The sequence below is a fragment of the Nanorana parkeri genome, unplaced genomic scaffold, assembly GCF_000935625.1.
Source record: "Nanorana parkeri isolate BGI_ZX_2015 unplaced genomic scaffold, ASM93562v1 scaffold16, whole genome shotgun sequence".
In the NCBI taxonomy this organism is placed as follows: domain Eukaryota; kingdom Metazoa; phylum Chordata; class Amphibia; order Anura; family Dicroglossidae; genus Nanorana; species Nanorana parkeri.
In genome coordinates this window covers 1770041-1787982 of record NW_017306284.1, presented here as the reverse complement: position 1 = coordinate 1787982, position 17942 = coordinate 1770041, and the positions used below count along the sequence as shown (strand labels likewise).

The following is a 17942-nucleotide window of genomic DNA, read 5'->3' as shown; positions in this document are numbered from 1 at the left end:
GTCTGCTGTGACCATCTGGGAGCCGAGCCTCAGCTCCTTATGCGTCTCCGGCGCGAGGCCGCCTCCGGAACCCGGAAGTGGTGCACCGGAAGCGCGTCACCGCATTCGACAACGCGGCGCGCAATCCAGGCGACGACGGCGCCCTACAGTGACGTCACCCGCCACATTCCCAGCCTTTCACCACAGACGCCGCAGCCCCCCGCACGAGGCCAACACCCCCACGCTTCCGCAGACTGACACCGCTCCCCCTACCAACAGGTAAGTGTCCTCATGCTGCCGAGGTAGCCGGAACCCCTGGACTCCTCCAGCCTCCCCGTACCTCCTCCTATGCTGCCCCTGTTGTTGCCAGACTAATGTCCACAACCTGGGCTCAAGCATAGCTTAGGTTATCACACCTTGCCACTGCTGTACACCATCTGGCGCCTACTCACGTGCAGGAGGATGGTTGCCTTCCCTGAGTGATGGAAGGGAACTTTGGCCAAGAATCAGATGGGGGTCCGATAGGGAAGCCCTGTATGCGCTGCAGCAGGTAATCCTGGAGTAGGTCCCAACGCATAGCAGGGTAAGGCTCAGCCCTAAGGCAAACAAATATGAGCCCTAAAAACAACAAACATTACGATGTCCCTGTGTAGCCGGCGGAAACACAAAAAAACTGACTTGGGATAGAAGGAGTCTTATGCGAGCGGTAGTCAGAATGAAACCCCCGAAAAGTAAAGTTGTGCCAAACTGGGATCTCTCGGTGGTGCTACAAGGGTTTCTCAAGCAGCCTTTCGAGCCCCTGGGGGGGTGTTCCATTCAGCATCTGACGATGAACAGCTTGTGTGGGTGATGTGTTTCCTGTTCCGGTGGGAGGAGCCTATCTCTCTAATGCTGTCCTGGAAGGTGACTAGAGAAAAAGCATTCTACATTTATGATGCACTGACCTGCAGATAGCCATTCCAATAGAGTTCATAAACGCAACATACCTAAAATGTCCACCAATGCATGAGTTCTGGTGTAAACAAACCCCAATACAAGGAATCTGGACAACTGTTCGATAGGCCCCCAACTTTTCATAAAACTTTCCCTAGAGAATCCCGTAAATGGACAGTTCTTAATGGCAGCAGTGTTATTCCTCTCCGTCAGCTCATGTGTCTGGTTATGCAATCATCTTTCAGTTATTTGACTTCAGTAAACCTAAACCCTATTGTGTTTGCTCTTTGCACTTCCCTGCTATAAAAGCCCCACTGTCTATTAACTGCTGCAATAAAATGACACCTTGCAGCAGAGTACAAAGTTTAAAGGAGTTCAACTCTTCATAGCTGGTAACTCAGTTGCAGTACACACTTCGACCAGCAGGTGTCTCCATTGCACACTTCCACAAGCTTAGCCTATGGATGGAGTGTTCAGGGTTTATCTAATCAAGTTGCATGAAATTTGGTAAAAGAAATGGCAAGAATGACTAAAATGTGCTAATGGTTCTCTCTTTATTATACACCGTAACAACAAAGCTTCTAATTCACTCCCTTGTAATCTCTCGCCTCGACTACTGTAACTCCCCTCATTGGCCTACCACTAAGCAGGCTATCCCCCCGCTTCAGTCTATCATGAATGCTGCTGCCAGACTCATTCACCTCACCAACCGTTCAGTGACTGCCGCCCCTCTGCCAATCCCTCCACTGGCTTCCACTTACCCAATGAACAAAATACTAACAACTTACAAAACCATCTACAACAGTGTCCCCCATCCTCAGGAACTCCTTACCCCATTCTGTCCACCTATCTCCTACGCTGCCCACCTTTAGGCGATCCTTAATAACCCATCTCTTCAGGGAAGCTTACCTCATCTCAACATTTTACTTCCTCCAATAACTCAATCCAAACAATTACTACCTTTTGTATCACTTGCCCCTCCTACTAGATCGTACAGGGCCCTCCCAACCCTATTGTTCTGAAACTGTATTGTACTGTAACTGTACTGTCTCCACTATTTTGTAAAGCGCTGAACAAATTGTTGGCGCTATACTGTATAACAGTGGGCTAGACCTTGCTTTTAGCAGTCCATGAGCCGTATTAGCCCTTAAACTGACACTAAACTCAGGAGCCAAGTACCTGAACTATCAACAGAAATGGCTCTTATCTGTGTATCACTCAGCTAGGCTTGCAAATCTGGGAAGTCCATCCTTCAAACTATAGGCATGAATAACCACCTATCAATGGCGGAATGAGAAACAGGAAGACCCCTCTGGAAGCACAGGCAATCCAATTGCTGGAAAGCGGTAGTAGTAGAGGTACACACAAAACATGTGTAGCCCATCCAGGTACTGAAGCAAACCTCCGGGCCTGATGTGCTGGTTGGTCTATTGCGATCCACAGCCGTTTGGCCATTAAATCTCCTCACCAAGCTCACCGCATGGCGTTATAAATGAAAACAAGCACATAATATAAAAACACTTAAAAAGCTTTATTAAAAAAAAAAAAAAAACATACAATAGTATGCAGTGATAGTCCAACAGTAGGCAGATATAAACACAGGTTGAACTGAGCACTTCCAAGCAGCAGACCCTCTGTCCATTCATGTCTGAGAGAACTCCACCCTACATACGTTTCATCAATCAAGACCTTATGTGCATCCTGATGAAACATGCGTAGGGCAGAGTTCTCTCGGACATCGGTGCAGCTGCTTGGAAGTGCTCACAGTTTAAGCTGTGCTTATATCGGATTACTGTTGGACTATCACTGCATTGGAAGGTTTTTTTTTTTTTATTGGTGTGCACTTTTCCTCATTTATGATACCACATCATGGGGAGAGCTGGCTGAGAAGATTGCTATAGACTAGAGCAGGGGTAGGCAACCTTGGCTCTCTAGCTGTGCTGAAATTACAAATCCCATGAGGCATTGCAAGCCACAGGCATGACTCCGAGGCAGAAGCATGATGGGATTTGTAGTTTCAGCAAAGCTGGGAGCCATGGTTGCCCAACCCTGGACCAGAGAGATCAGAGCTGTACAGAACATACAATGAGCTTGAAATAGGAGCCAAAGCTGTAAACATCAGCGTTGCACCATCAGATGAGCAATCATCTTCAACTGCACAGTGAGGGGTGTCCCATCCGGCAAAGGGATCAGCATTAGACGTACTTATTAGGTCACAGGAGAAGGTGAGAGCGTCACTGAATAGGGCTAACACTAAAGACACTGACTGAGGTGGATGTGTGATGTATTCCTTTTCTTGAGTACTATATTTCAGACACTGGATCTTTGTTTTTTGGACTTTACACTTGTAACACTTATTCGTACCAGTTTGATACATTTTATGATCATTGAATATATAGTCACATTGTTTTGAATGTGGCTCGGTACTATATTGTTCTATTGTGTTTTATGTAGAGTATCACTTATTTGGGTGTACTTGTGAATGCTTTGTACCCCTTCGTTTTTAGTTCATAGCGCACAGTGTATACATTGTTTAATATGCCATCACTATGCCTAGGTAAGCAGCCAACAGGATTCCGTGCCCAAAAGGAGAAGAGTACTTCTGTGCTCTTCTGAATGCTGCAGCCCATCCTGGAGTAACTTTATGCATTTCCATGTTTCTGGTGGACAGCCCACCTGCGCCATGGAAATACATGACTGAAAATGTGAAGGCACCCAGGCATTACCAGAGGGAACCCTGGTTGAGAAAGACTGCCAGGGGCAAAGAAAATATCCAGAGTACCAGGAAAAGGAAAGGTACACCTATGCCAGCAGGGAGGGGACATTAAAGCAAACTTGCACTTTGAAGGGAACATTGTAGAAAGTAGGGTAGGGATGCCCCGATACCAAGTACAGATACATTTCCAGCTCCAGGACTAGAGAAAAATTCAAAAGTTAGGAGGCAGCTGTCATTTGTAAGGAGCACACGGAGCTCCTGGGATTTGGACATCTGTTTTATTGTATGATTTGTTCTATATATATAAGGGATGCACCAATACCATTTTTGCATGTACAAGTACTGATAACATTTGTTTGTCATGTGACAGTCTCTCTAAAACAATACAGACTAATGATTTCAGGACAGTGGTGGAGCGCCAGAGCCAGGTCCCAGCTGCAACCCTGGTAGTTCATGAAAATGGCAGGTATCGGCACCGGTATCTGAAAAGTATCGGTGCATCCCTAGTAGAAAGCCATTTTATCATTTAAAATGGCTTTCCATTCCAAACCACAGCCAGCTCTGATGATTTCTATACTTGTCAATGCAGGTGTTTTACTCCGAACAAACCAGCTCTATAAATGCCGTCATGCAAAAATGAAGCACCTGCAGTTGGGGTTTGATGCATAAAGCCTTAGAATTCTTACCGAGGATGTAGACACACAGGTTCAATTAACAGCACTGATCCTATAGTAGAAGGCCGGTCCACATTAAGCATAATCTAGATTTAAAGCAGAGACCTGTCTTTGCATCCACACAAAAGAGCATCTAGTGTGCTAATATCTTTGCAATAGATTACAGTGCATACCTTTTTCATTAAGAGGCCTCCAAGACCGGTTCCCACAAAACAAACCTGCACCGAGTGTGTATGCTGCCATTGCAACCTTCTGAAAATGTTGGTGGACCTGGCTGGGTCCAATACAGTCGCTGACCTTGATAAAGTACAGATTCAGTAAAGTCTGAACGTGGAACAAGTATACAGATCAGAAATCCTGACATCGGAGCATCTGCCTTTCAGCCATGAACTTGCCTAATAGCTGCAATGAGTAGAAGTCACAACTTATGACATCTGTTCTAGCCCTTTAATTAAAAAAAGTTCCACGCACAAATTGTTTAAAGTAATTTTTATTAAAGCAAGAATTTTATAATCCAAATTATGTTTCATGCTCAGCTATCTTTCCCACAAGATACCGACTGTGGCGAAAATCTGAGCTTTTCCACAGTAAAGAATTACAAAAATCAAAGAAAGGAATGCTTAACTTTCCGTACTGTGTTCAAAATGCCTTTCCCCGGGTCTAAAAAAACCATTTCATTTGTTTTTTTATTTTACAATTTTTTTGTGTTTTATTTTTACATATATCTAGGACCAGCAGCAGTAGTGCCAGACCTGGCATTTGTTACGTACGTAAGCATGGTAGTTTCCTTTCCTTTTTTATGATTTTTTATTAGGTTTTTGCGGTGTTTTTACAAGATTTAATTTTTTTTCAATGTTTTCATAGATTTTTCTACTATGAAGGAACTTTAATGGTGGTAATTGAAGTTCTTTTAAGACCCCGATGTGAACTTTGATGGTATCTAAAGTTCTCTGAAGGCCCCGATTTAACCCAGAGTTGTCTGAATTTCGTTGAAGACACTGATGTGATCAATAACGCTGCTCAAAGTTTTTCCAAATTCTGAACTTCAGTGGTTTCATATAAATAAACGGAACTCCTTGGATGGTCATCTGAAGTTCTCTGAAGCTCTTGAAGGCCTGGGGGAAATAAAGCACCAATTACAAATCCTGAAATAAAGAGGAAATTAGCTATAAAAAAAAAGGTTCAAAAAAGGGCCGGCAGAGGGCAAAGGGCTGGTCACCAGTATTACCTGTGGTCTCTGCAGCTGATCTTATCCCTTTACTAACTTACCACACGTCTGTATGCAAGGCGGCCATCATGGTAGAGGCAAGGCATTAAGGCATGTTATTCTGAAATCTAGTATTTCACGTTTACTGGGTATTGGCCACATTTTCCCCTTTTCAAGCACTTATAAGGACATAATTAAAGCAGTGAATGTGAAAATATATATTACTAGTCCTTAGATGTGATTGTATTGTTTTTCAATTAGTTGATCCTTCCAGTAACCATTACAGGTCTAGTATGAAAGCACTCAATGTACTGCATCTATGGAGGAGAAGCATTTTCCCCCTAGGCTACTTATTCTTGATTTGGACTACAGAACAGCTCCATCACCTAAATAGGTGTTCTGTAGTTCTGGGCAAGGTTGATAATACTGCTTGAGACTTTGCAAACCGATAAAATGCTTTGAAATAAAAATCTGACATGTCTTTCAGCACACACACCAAGGTGATGTGTGCAAACTAAAGCTATAGGACATAAGGTGGTTGTTTTGCCCAATGCTGTGGGGGCGAATATGCCCAATGCTGCGGGTTTGAATATGCCCAATGCTGCGGGTTTGAATATGCCCAATGCTGCGGGTTTGAATATGCCCAATGCTCCGGGTGTGAATGAGCCCTCAGCAAGACCACACATACAGGAGAACAGAAAGTAAACTTTTGGCAAAAGGTTAGCTCATTGGTGTCACAGGACTGACAGATGAGGAACTCAAAGATAGAAGTCACTGGTCTCCCCAACCACTGAAGGGGCTACTGTACTGTCATGTGACAAACTGAGGTAATGTAACTAAACTAACATTTCTGCACTTTGGTAATGCCGGAAATCTGTCTTATACAACCGGTTAGTATTATCAAACCACCATATGAAGGGAGCACACAAGTGAGCTGAACCATGACTATACAGTATAGAATAGCAGGACAAACACTAAGTCAGGATTGCACAGCACATACAACAGTTTAAAAAAAATAATTTCCTATAATACATGGCAATACACAACACTAACAAATATAATATCAGAAAACTATGGGGTACACCTTACCATTTTTACGTTTCTTTAGGATACAGGAGTACGCTTTGCAATATACACATGTAATCAAAAATGCCCCATAATCTTAAAATTCAGTGTGATATACTGTGAGCGGAGCTAAGCTCTGTGCTGAGAAGCAACCCAGACAATACTGTCTGGATCCTTCTCGCCCATGGAGTGACAGCAGCCTGTAGGAGCTGCTGCGTGTTCATAAGAACCTATGCAGACGCTGAGGGCACATCCTATCAAAGTTTATTCATGTCAGGTTACGTCTACGAACCCTTACACATCCCAGTGTCTTTCGTCCCCCCTCCCCTCCACACTGCTGTCTCCAGACAATACACATACCACATTCGCACCAAGACTAAGTTCGGCTCCCCCTCCACTCTGCTCTATTGGGACATACACAGGGAGAAGCTATAATGACAGCAGAGTGAAGGAGAGGGGGGGGGGGCATGGACAAAGCTGAACTGAGGGGAGGGGGAACGAAAACCTGATGGATGTGTAAGTGTTAACTCTGATAGGATGTGCCCTGAGCTGCATGCATCTGCACAGGTTCTCATGAACATGCAGCAGCTCCTAAAAGCTGCGGTCACTCAATGGGAGAAGACGATCTAGGCAGTATTGTCGGCCTTGTTTTTCAATACAGAACTTAGCTCCGCCCACAGTATATCACTGAATTGTAAGCTTATGAGGCATTTTTGATTACATGAATAATTGCAAAACGTACTCCTGTATCATAAGGAAACTAAAAAGCAAAAAGTGTACCCCATAGTTCTCATTTAACACACCTGGAGAGTCCACCCCTTACAATCATTAGGTTACCAGGGTTGTATGACAACAACCTCCTTTGCCGGTTGCAAATTCCCCACTATAGGCTTATTTTTATCCCTCTTTTAACTGCAATAGGAAATATCTTCACAGTACCAAGAAATTTGGACCAAGTCTTCACGCTGCCAGCAAAACCTTTTCTGAGATACTTTAAACTTGGTTCTCTGCATATGCAACTCTCTGCTTTCATTTTTTTTTTAATTCATTGCAGAGGGAAAGAAAACTTAATACATATGAAGTGTAATCAGCTTCTCTTTCCCCATTCCCGCTCTTTACCATCACTACTTGCAGAATACAGACTAAAGTGCTCAGAGGTAATAGGCATAGGTTTTAAATGCTTCAACTGCATGTTCTATTCCCATCAGTAACTTGAAGGTGTCTAAATATATTGTAATGAATGCACTGTAGGCACATTGGAGGCAGAAAGTATGCAAAAGATTCATTCCTTAGCTGACTGCCACTACAGATATTAGATCCAGTTCTCCCGAGAGATTTAAATGGAAGCTAGTCAGGCATTACAGAATGAGCAACTTTCAAACACAAGTTCATAAGGCTTAATCTTCAGTGTGACAGGAAGCTGATTTTTATCACTCAAAAACTGGAGGTAATTAGAAGTTCTGACTAGTATCCCCCCTATTCTGAGCCACAGACAGCCTTTATGTTTGGACGTTTTATAGGAACCGATTAGGAATGCAAGAGGCTAACTATTATCCACACTGGGGATGTTTAAGTTGTACTCTTACTGCCTGCATTATATTTCTAGCATTTTAGAATATTCATCTACTGGAAGCCTCAGATGGACAGAACAAGACTTCGATATGCCAATACAGGGACAGTGTTTTGCCCACATTGAAAGGGGTAAATGTTTTTCCCCATAGTTCTCTTAAGGGTCACGGGAGGACATATACTAACCTGCTCCCGTGACCCAAAGTTCAGTATATAGCGAGCTATTGCCCACGATATACTAAGAGTGCCTCAGATGGGATGCATCCCAACAATACTGTCTGGATCCACCCAGCTGTGTGAGGGACAGCTGGCTCTGCCTATCTAGCGGCAGAGCCAGCTTTGCCCGCCCCCTTCCCCGTTCTTTCCTCCACTCAGTGATGGAGGATAGGAGTTGGGGGAATCCCTGTGGGGAGCGGTGACTCTGCTGGGAGACGATCGGAAAGTGAGATCGGTGCATGTTTCTGCTCACTTCTCCATCTATAGTCGACATGTGACAGCTTCTTTGTTACAGGTCGGCTCTATGAGGATGAGTGGAAAATCACTCACCTCGTAGTTCTTTAAAAGATCACACTAATGTATAAATACAAATGCGTGAGAAATTAAGCAATTATAATGTTAAAACTGCAGAAAACTTCACTATGGGCAGCCTGAGAATAAATCAATTCACATATACATTGTTAGAATAAAAAGACTCAACTTACTTAGACAGCAGCCACTCCAGTGACATTAACTGACTTCTGCGCAGCTTCCTTGGCCTGATGGGCTTGCAGGACAGCAACTGCTTCATCAACCTGGTGAGACAGAAAATCTTAGAAATGCAACCACCACACCATGTCATGAGTTCAAAAGATAGGAAACATTTACATACCTTTGATCTAAGAGACTCTGGTGACTCAAGCATATGAAGCAACTCAGAATTGTCAATTTCCAGCAACATTCCAGTGATCTTTCCAGCTAGAGTTGGGTGCATGGCTTGGATCAGTGGGAAGAGGCGCTCACCTAAAAATAAACCATGGTTAAGCCACAGGTCCCCAAGTCTGATTTGTAAAATGTGACAAGCAGCAACTTAACATACCAAGCATTTGTTTCTGTTCTTGAGGGGGAGCTGCAGCAAGCATGGAGGCAGTCAGGGGCTCCTGACCCTGCACATGGACAGCAGGCTGAAAGGAAAAAAAAAACACTGGTCAGCAATAGTACTACTGAGAAAAACATCCGTCACCCTAGCTTATGAAAAGTTAATTTCCTTAAAAGTGAAACAGTTTTAATATCTTTTATTCAAATTAAAGCACACTATAAAGGAAATGGATTGTGAAGATCGAAGGAAAATGTAGGCTATTGACTAGAGGCAATGAGGCTTCATCTGTACAAGCCCCGTGGCAAAAATAGCAGTTACAGAAATATCGATCTAATTTAGGTCTCGGACTTTGAGGGTCAGGTTATGGTTAATCACAGTCATAAGCAGTCGTCAAGAAACCACCCAGAGAAACTTGTAATTACCTGCTGCATAGCAACTTGTGGCTGAGTGGTGAGGTGCTGCTGAGGATTGCGGACACCAGCAGCATACTTGTACTGAGGAACAGTACGAACTGCTGAAGATGCAGCTGCAGCCGCCGCAGCATTTGGAGGACGAGGACCCATCGTCTGTGTTGAAGTATTAGCTGTGGGGGGACAACAAAAAAACGAGTCATTTACTAGTCCCTGAAATTAGCTGACCTTTCCCTGCTGTTTACCATCAGTACAGTGTAGAGAACCCCTATTCCACACTACTTAATACCTATCAATATCTGCAGTTACTTTTTTTTAAATTCACGACAGTTGCTGTAAGCATCAGCTGCAGATAGCAGTATCTAAAAATATTTAAAACCTACTAGACCGCGCTTCAGTGCAACAGTGCCCGATTATGTGATAAGCTGTACTACTAAGGGAAAATACACCAACAAAACATGAACATTCGGACACTGATGAAAAAAGTATCATGTAAAAGTGCATCTATGAATCATATCAGATTCATATAAGTGCCCAAAAATATAACTCATCATTTAAGCAAAGACAAGTTACATTTATATTTTTGGCCACTTATATGAATTTCCGATGCAATCGTTTCACTAGAAACAGGTTGCACATACTTTTTCATTATTGCTTGGGTTAGCGCAGTACATGAATGTTCATGGCCTGAAAATATTGACCAAACTTCCACCACAAATGATTGAACTTACCAACACGCTGAGCTGAAACAACGCGTGGGACCTGAGAAGACGTTGGTCTCATTGTGCTGAAAGTTGGTGGACGTGGGGCAGCAGGTCGGATGGCTCCTGGCATGTTTTGGAATGCTGCAAAAAAAAAAAAAAAATTGGATTTTTTAGAAAACCAGCATTCTAATGACAAACCAAAAATCATACCAACGTCAAGCTTGTCTCAGCAGTGATCACGGAGGAGGCCATAAGCTGTGCAGGTATGATCTGGACAAACCAACATTTGTCGCTATGGAACATTTCTGTTATTGTCACTGGAAATGGGCCCAAGGCCACTCCTTAGCAGGATGAAGGGGGACTACAGTTTGGGACACTTTTTAATCTGCCCAAACTGGCCCAACATTTTGCTGCATCTGCAATCAGCTGGTATTCACACTTTGTATTTAAATACTGTAACCTGATATGGTTTTATGGCTTTTACTTGACTAAGACCAAGACAGAACAGGTTTTGTATATCAGCCATGCTGAATAAAACTGAATTACTCCTGAGCTAAAGCAAATACAAATGTGTTAATGTAAGTTAGAAAGTAAAAAAGTCACATTAAAATTCCTTACTAATATGACTGCTGAGACTCAACAGGCTTGCCTTCAAGTCCATAGATATTAACCTAGTGAAAGCATGTACTTACGGTGTGGTCTAGCACCTTGTGCAGTCCAGCGGGGGTTTGGTCTAAGCTGTGCAATCTGTCCAGCTGGATAATATGCAGCACGGTTCTGAGCCTGCAAGGACAGAAAGAATGTAACAACTATTCTAATTTCTTTACGTTGACTGTACAAAATCCGAGTGCATGAGTACATACCGGTGGTAGGGCAGCCATGAAATAACTTGATGGTGGTGGCTGGTAAGGATTGATGACTGGGTTAGGCACTGCTCTGACACTTGCCATCCTCTGCATGTACTGATTAGTCAGATGAGCCTGGCGCTCCTCTTTACGCTGAGCCAGAGCAACATAAAGGGGTTTTGTTGCCACAATTCTACCATTCATTTCCGTTACAGCTTTGGTTGCTTCTTCAGGGGAGGAGAAACAAACAAACCCGAAGCCCTTGCTGCGCCCTCCCTCCATCATAACCTGCAGGATAAAAACAACAAGATTTTAGTTCAAGGAAAGTTCTAACACCTAGACAGGGTCACAAAAAGGCAAAATGTTCTACAGAAATACTCACTTTAGCACTTGTAATGGTGCCAAAGGGTGTAAATTCTTTGCGTAGTCGCTCGTCATCTATGCCATCATCCAGATTTTTAACATAGAGATTAACACCCTAAAACAGATAAGAAATATTAGAATGACAGATATAGGCATACTCAATTTAGACTAGAATTCTTTCATTTCTTGGTAGCAAGCTTGCCTCTTACAAACATGAAAGGAACCATGTGTAATTAGAAGGCAGTTATTTGCTCATACAGCCTGTTCTTCCTGCTTAGTGATGCTACATAGTGTTTGTGCTTCAGTGTGCAAGTCAACATACTGCCTAAAACCAAACCTCTAGACAGTATCTTTATTGGCAGGTCCACAAGTTTGTGAAATAACCTTGTACACATGTAACCCAATTGTGAAACCTGTACATGTCCTCACAGTTATAAATTCACAAAGAAACTGAAATTCACATTAAACTTTATTAGTACTAGGGATGCACCGATACCAGTTTTTCGGTATCAGTACAGATATTTTGCTTTCCGTACTCGCTGATACAGAGTGCCAATACAGGTGCTTCCATTGGCATAGAGATGGCTTCACGTGCAATCAGGAAGCCGGGCCAGCATGCCATTACCCGCCGTCCTAATTGCCCGGTTAGCCAGCTCCATGTTTGGCCAGTTTGATTCTGCTGATTGGCCGGGAAGCCTGCTTCCAAAGCCAGTCAGCATGGAGCCAGCTTTCCAGCTGATCAGGAAGCTGGGAGGTGGGTCATTACTCACCTCCTGATTGCCCCAGAAGGTGGCTCCATTTCCCCTAAGGCTCTAACGGTCAGAGGAAATCTTCCTCTGACCGAACGTTATCGGGGAAGGTATCTGAGCATTTGGGTGAGTACGAGTATATGCATGGATACTATAACTGAATGGGTAGGATTTGTTTTCACATTTGTATAACTGTCGCATTATGGATCTAGGAAGAGTGATGCACACACATGCTAACACTTAATGGATGAAGGAAAAATGAATACAAAGGAGTAATATATGTGTTACTTTTAGCGCAGTGTCACTTGGTACACGAGTACCTCGCCCAAATACTCTGTACCTTTACTTTCTGAAAATCACACTATCTGAAGGACTCAGACTTAGTTTTTGATAGTGAGGGCGAGATAGAATGAAGGTCATGTTTTTATTGCCATCGCTCTCGCCCTGCTGGAGAGATCAGTCGTCACTTCTGCATCGATTACCATTTGAGAATGAAAAAAGGAAATCTCCAAGAACTCAAACAGCAATAAAAACCTGAATGGATGTAACCAGTCCTGACAAACCTGGTATCAAAGATTTGGCTGCAGTCAAGTGAAGAGCCAAGCCACTAACCTGGTATCTGGTGATCCGGTCCTGCTTCATTTGCTCAAACTTGCGTTTAAGCTCTGTCTGACGCTCAACTTTCTTCTGGGCACGGCCCACATAGATGTTTTTGCCATTCATGTCCTTCCCATTCATGTCATCAACAGCCTGACAAGAAAAAAGCCAGCAAACATTACTCGGTGCATGTAAAACCACCAAAAAACATTTACTCCCTTTGGGCTGCTAAACCTACCATAGAAAGTGTTTGAGATCTGTTTGAGAAGTGCTTTTTACTCACCTCATAGTTCTAGCCGACCTGTGACAATGAGACTGTCACAGGTCGGCTCAGTAGATCGGGAAGTGAGCGAACACATACCGGCGTTCGCTCACCTCTCGATCCTGTCACGGCTCTCTGCCGTGACAGGGGAGGGGCTAGATTCCCCCCATCCCCGCCAGCGCTGACTGGCGGAACAGACGGGGCAGGTACAGCCGGCTCTGCCTCTAGATAGGCAGAGCCAGCTGTCAAGTCACGCAGCTGGGCGGATCCCGGCACAATTGTCGGGATCTGCTTCAGCGTCTCAGTATACTGCGAGCAGCAGCTCGCAGTATACAGAGCCTAGGGTGACGGGAGGACGCTAGTTTGTGTCCTCCCGTTACCCTAAGGAGAACTATGGGGAAAAGCCTCAACACCATAGTTCTCCTTTAAAGAAATCCTCATCTGGTCAGAAATTTAGAGCTTTCCTGTGCAGACATGGAGTTCTCAAAGCGGCTATTCTGCCCTCCCAGTTTTAAGAACTACAGAATAATTTATGTTGTAGAGATCTGAGAGTAGGGAGTGGTTGAGTAGATTTATCTAGAACATATTTATACCTGTGATAGTATAAAAAAGTTCTAGTTTCAATGTGTGCCATTTTATCTTCAAGTGTTTAAAAGGAAGTTCTCCCCCCCGCCCCCCCAAGAAAAACATGGAGCAGTCATTGCAGACAGACCTATTGCATAGGTTGCCTAGCTGTCTTGCAGAATGCACATACTGACTTCCCTTCCGCATACATGACTCAGATCAATGACAAAGTACCGAAACCAGTGGATCAGCATAACATTCAGGCATTTCCAGAAATTAGAGCAACTCACATTTTTCTCAGGAAAGGTAATGCTAAGTATTTGCATATTCTTAGGCAGTAATACTGAATTAGTTTAACCACCTGCTGTCCGGCCGTTGTAATTAAGCGGCTTCTTGAAAAAATTGGCTATCACTAAGGGGGCTTGTTAGTCCACTATGTGATAGCAATAAAGCTAAGTTAAAAAAAAAGGTTTAAAAGAATTAAGTTAAAAAAACAATTAAGTCACATAAAGATAAAAAAAATTAAAACATTTTTAAGTCCCTCGCATGCATATGCAAACATGCGTCGAGTGCGTCTAGGTGCGGAAACAACGATTGCATCCATTATGTTACATATCGCCGCAAACGTCGCAGTGAGAGCAGTAATTCTAGGCCCATCAATCACTGATAACACTAAACTGATGAGCGGTAAAAGCTTTTAAAGCGTCGCCTATGACCAATTTTGGGTATGGTAGTTTGTGAGCTCGTGGACACACGCAATTTTAAAGCTTGACATGTTTGGTGTCTATTTACCGGACGTCACGCAGTCTTATATTTTGCCAAAAATGTGGGTAATAACGTAGGGAAAACAGTTTCTTTTCAGCTAAATTTCCGGTACTTTTTTCATTATATAGTAAAAAATAAAAACCCGCAGTGGTGATTAAATACCACCAAAAGAAAGCTCTATCTGTCCCCAAAAAATTGTATAAAATTCATTTCAGTACAGCGTTGCATGACGGAATAAACGTCAATGTACCGCAGCGCTGAATACTGAAATATGGCCTGGACAGGAAGGGGGTGAAAGTCCATTCTTGTCAGCTCCACTCACCCTGCTGCGCCCTCCCCAGCACTAACTTGGCAGCGTTCTAATGTAAATAGAGCTGCTCAGGTACAATAAAAGTTAAACATGCCATAATTTAAAAGGCAAAAGCTTCCATTGCAAAGTGGAGGTTAAAATAAGAACTATGAGGTGAGGGATTTACGGTCATCCTCAGAGCGGACGTGTGACATTTAAATAAGGGATAATATTGGTAGACATGCGTTGCAGAAGATATATAGAGGAGCTGGAAGTTTCACACCCCAAGTTTCAAATGCAAGAAAAAAAAAAAGGGTATTTCCACAGTGGGGTGTGCGAGGACCCAGATGGGAAAATAAAAGCATTTTTATTGATGATTCTGTATTCCGTTTTTTATCTTAAATAAGGTATAAAACGATTTATTGAATAAATGTACTTCTAAGATTTTTATACACGAGGTCTGGACTTGTTTCTTAAAAGCCCCCTTTTTTTTATTTTCCCATCTGGGTCCTCGCACACCCCACTGTGGAAATACCCTTTTTTTTTCTTGCGTGTGACATTTAAAACTGTCACACGTCGGCTCTATAGAACGGGAAGTGAGCAAACACAGTCGCTTGCTTCCCGATCATCTACCTGCAGAGCGGTGGTGACTGTCAGTCACCGCACGGATCCCTCCCACCCGATCCTCCAGCGCTGACCGGAGGAACGGAAGGAGGAGGCGGGCACTGTCAATCAGTATTGTCGGGATCTGTCCCAGCTGCGGCGCTCAGTATATATAGCCTACTATACACTGAGCTTTGGGTAATGGGAGGTTAGTATTTGTCCTCCTGTGAACTATGGGATAAAAAGGTTACCCCATAGTTCTCTTAATATTCAGACTAGCATACTATACTGCTCTAGTAAGGCTTTTAGGGACTATGAGATAATTAAATTCCCTAGTGCAAAGGCACTAAACTAAGATTGCTTACATTGTCTTATATGATCTCCACTGCAGATCACATTTTGTAAATATGGAACTATTTGGTTTACAATTAAAAAAGTTAGCAAAAAATGTAAAGCATCTCCATTTAAACCAATCGGCTTTATACACTGCTTAGACCAAACCAAAATACTTTGGAACATCCCAATTTACCTTCTGGGCATCCTCATGCCTCTCAAAACTGACAAATCCAAATCCTTTGGACTTTCCACCATCATCAGTCATGACTTTGACACTGAGTGCAGGTCCTGAAATAGAAAATTGAATTGTATTTAGCATAAAATGTGTGAATTTTACCATCCTTCACTGGCTTCTAAGTCAGTGATTTTAAATACACGTGATTAGAGCTACAACAATTATCCGATTAAGTCGAAATCCAAAATTCAAATTTCCCGCTCGCCGCTGCACGCCACGTCGGTTAAGCCGCTCGCAACGCACACGCCGGTAAACCCGCTCACGCGACCCCGCTTACGCCACGCCCACGCTGAGGACATGCATCTGGCCCTCTCCTGGTGAGCTTCCCAACTCGCCGATGCCTGCCGACAACCAAGGGCCAGGAGCTTTAATGTTTCCTGTTTTTTTTAAAGCGGCACACTGCAGAACATTAGCAGATATAGAGGAACAACAAATCCCAGCAATAATATATTAAACACCCTGTATAATGTATTATTGCTGGGATTTGCTGTTCCTCTATAGCTGCTAATGTTCTGTAGTGTGCCGCTGTATTATACATTGGAATTCTGCAAAGCTGCAACATTTGATTGAGATCGACGATGGAAAACATTGTCAACGTTTTCCTTCGATTCGTCGGCTAAAATTTAAATTTCCCGCTCGCCTGTTCGTGGCTCCATACACTAGTTACGGCTCTCTGCCGTGACAGGGGAGGGGCTGGATTCCCCCCTCCCTGCTCCGCTAGCGCTGACTGGCGGAACGGACGGAGGTGGGGGGTACAGCTGGCTCTAGAGAGGCAGAGCCAGCTGTCACTCACGCAGCTGGGCGTATCCAGACATAATTGTCGGGATCCGCTTCAGCGTCTTGGTATACCGCGAGCAGCAGCTTGCGGTATACTGAGCCTAGGGTGACGGGAGGACGCTAGTTTGTGTCCTCCCGTTACCCTGAGAACTATGGGGAAGCGCCTTAACCCCATAGTTCTCCTTTAATGATTACTGTCTAAAAAAAAAAGTGGCACACTGCAGAACACCAAATCCCAGCAATACATTAAACACCCTGTATAATGTACTATTGCTGGGATTTGTTCCTCTATAGCTGGTGGTATTCTCCATTGCGCTGTATAATGTATTATTGCTGGGATTTGTAGTTCCTCTATAACTGGTCAGTGGTAATCTGCATTGCGCAGTATATTATACAACGCAATGCAGAATGCCAGCAGTTACAGAGGACTACAAATCCCAGCAATAAATTATATACAGTGCAATGCAGAATAACGCCATCTATAGGAGGAATACATCAGATCCCATCAATAGTACATTATATACAATAGCATAGTATAATGTACTATTGCTGGCATTTGTTGTATTCCTCTATAGCTGCTGGTATTCTGCATTGTGCCGTATAATCATTATACAGCACACTGCAGAATACCACCAGCTATAGAGGACTACAAATCCCAGCAATAGTACATTATAGCATTATGTACTATTTCTGCATTCCTCTATAGCTGCTGGTATTCTGCACTGCGCAGCTGTATAATGTACTATGCTGCACACCACACTTTACTTCCACCGCGCCAAGCTTGCTCCCGTGATGGACTACAATCTCAATAGAAACTAGTAGTCCATCACTGGAGCCTTTTTTCTATCCGATTAACCGAACTTATTAATTGGCTAACTAATCGATTATAAAAATAATCGTTAGCTGCAGCCATAGATGTGATCTGGGAGCAACATTAGGGGGCAACTCACCATATTTACCAAACATTTCTTTAAGACGTTCATCATCCATGTCTTCACCGAAGTTCTTGATGTAGACATTCGTAAATTCCTTGGCTCTAGCACCGAGTTCAGCTTCCCTTTCTTTGCGAGATTTAAAACGTCCAACAAACCTGTAGAGGAAATATAAAAAAGCTTGACCCATCGTTTGCCAATACAAAAGTCCAAAGCATGCCATGTTTACACAATTACAGAAAACCTGCAATATTCTAAAGAAATTAGTGACTGTCATAAAACCTGAGTTCATC

The 17942-nt window shown here is 43.3% G+C and overlaps 1 protein-coding gene across 2 annotated transcripts in view; it reads right to left on the bottom strand.

Moving 5' to 3' along the window:
- Positions 1 to 4795: 4795 nt before the first annotated feature.
- The window catches only part of PABPC1 (poly(A) binding protein cytoplasmic 1), a 29531-nt gene continuing 16384 nt past the window's right edge, over positions 4796 to 17942 (bottom strand). For both annotated transcript variants that reach the window (XM_018559292.1, XM_018559299.1), the window contains exons 5-16: positions 17668 to 17807; positions 15899 to 15993; positions 12902 to 13039; positions 11560 to 11655; positions 11196 to 11465; positions 11025 to 11115; positions 10360 to 10473; positions 9641 to 9801; positions 9219 to 9303; positions 9012 to 9142; positions 8845 to 8934; positions 4796 to 5417 (exon numbers count right to left, since the gene is read on the bottom strand). In XM_018559292.1, coding sequence (XP_018414794.1) covers positions 8845 to 8934; positions 9012 to 9142; positions 9219 to 9303; positions 9641 to 9801; positions 10360 to 10473; positions 11025 to 11115; positions 11196 to 11465; positions 11560 to 11655; positions 12902 to 13039; positions 15899 to 15993; positions 17668 to 17807 — 1411 coding nt within the window. In that variant the 3' untranslated portion in view covers positions 4796 to 5417. The remainder of the gene's footprint in view (positions 5418 to 8844; positions 8935 to 9011; positions 9143 to 9218; positions 9304 to 9640; positions 9802 to 10359; positions 10474 to 11024; positions 11116 to 11195; positions 11466 to 11559; positions 11656 to 12901; positions 13040 to 15898; positions 15994 to 17667; positions 17808 to 17942) is intronic.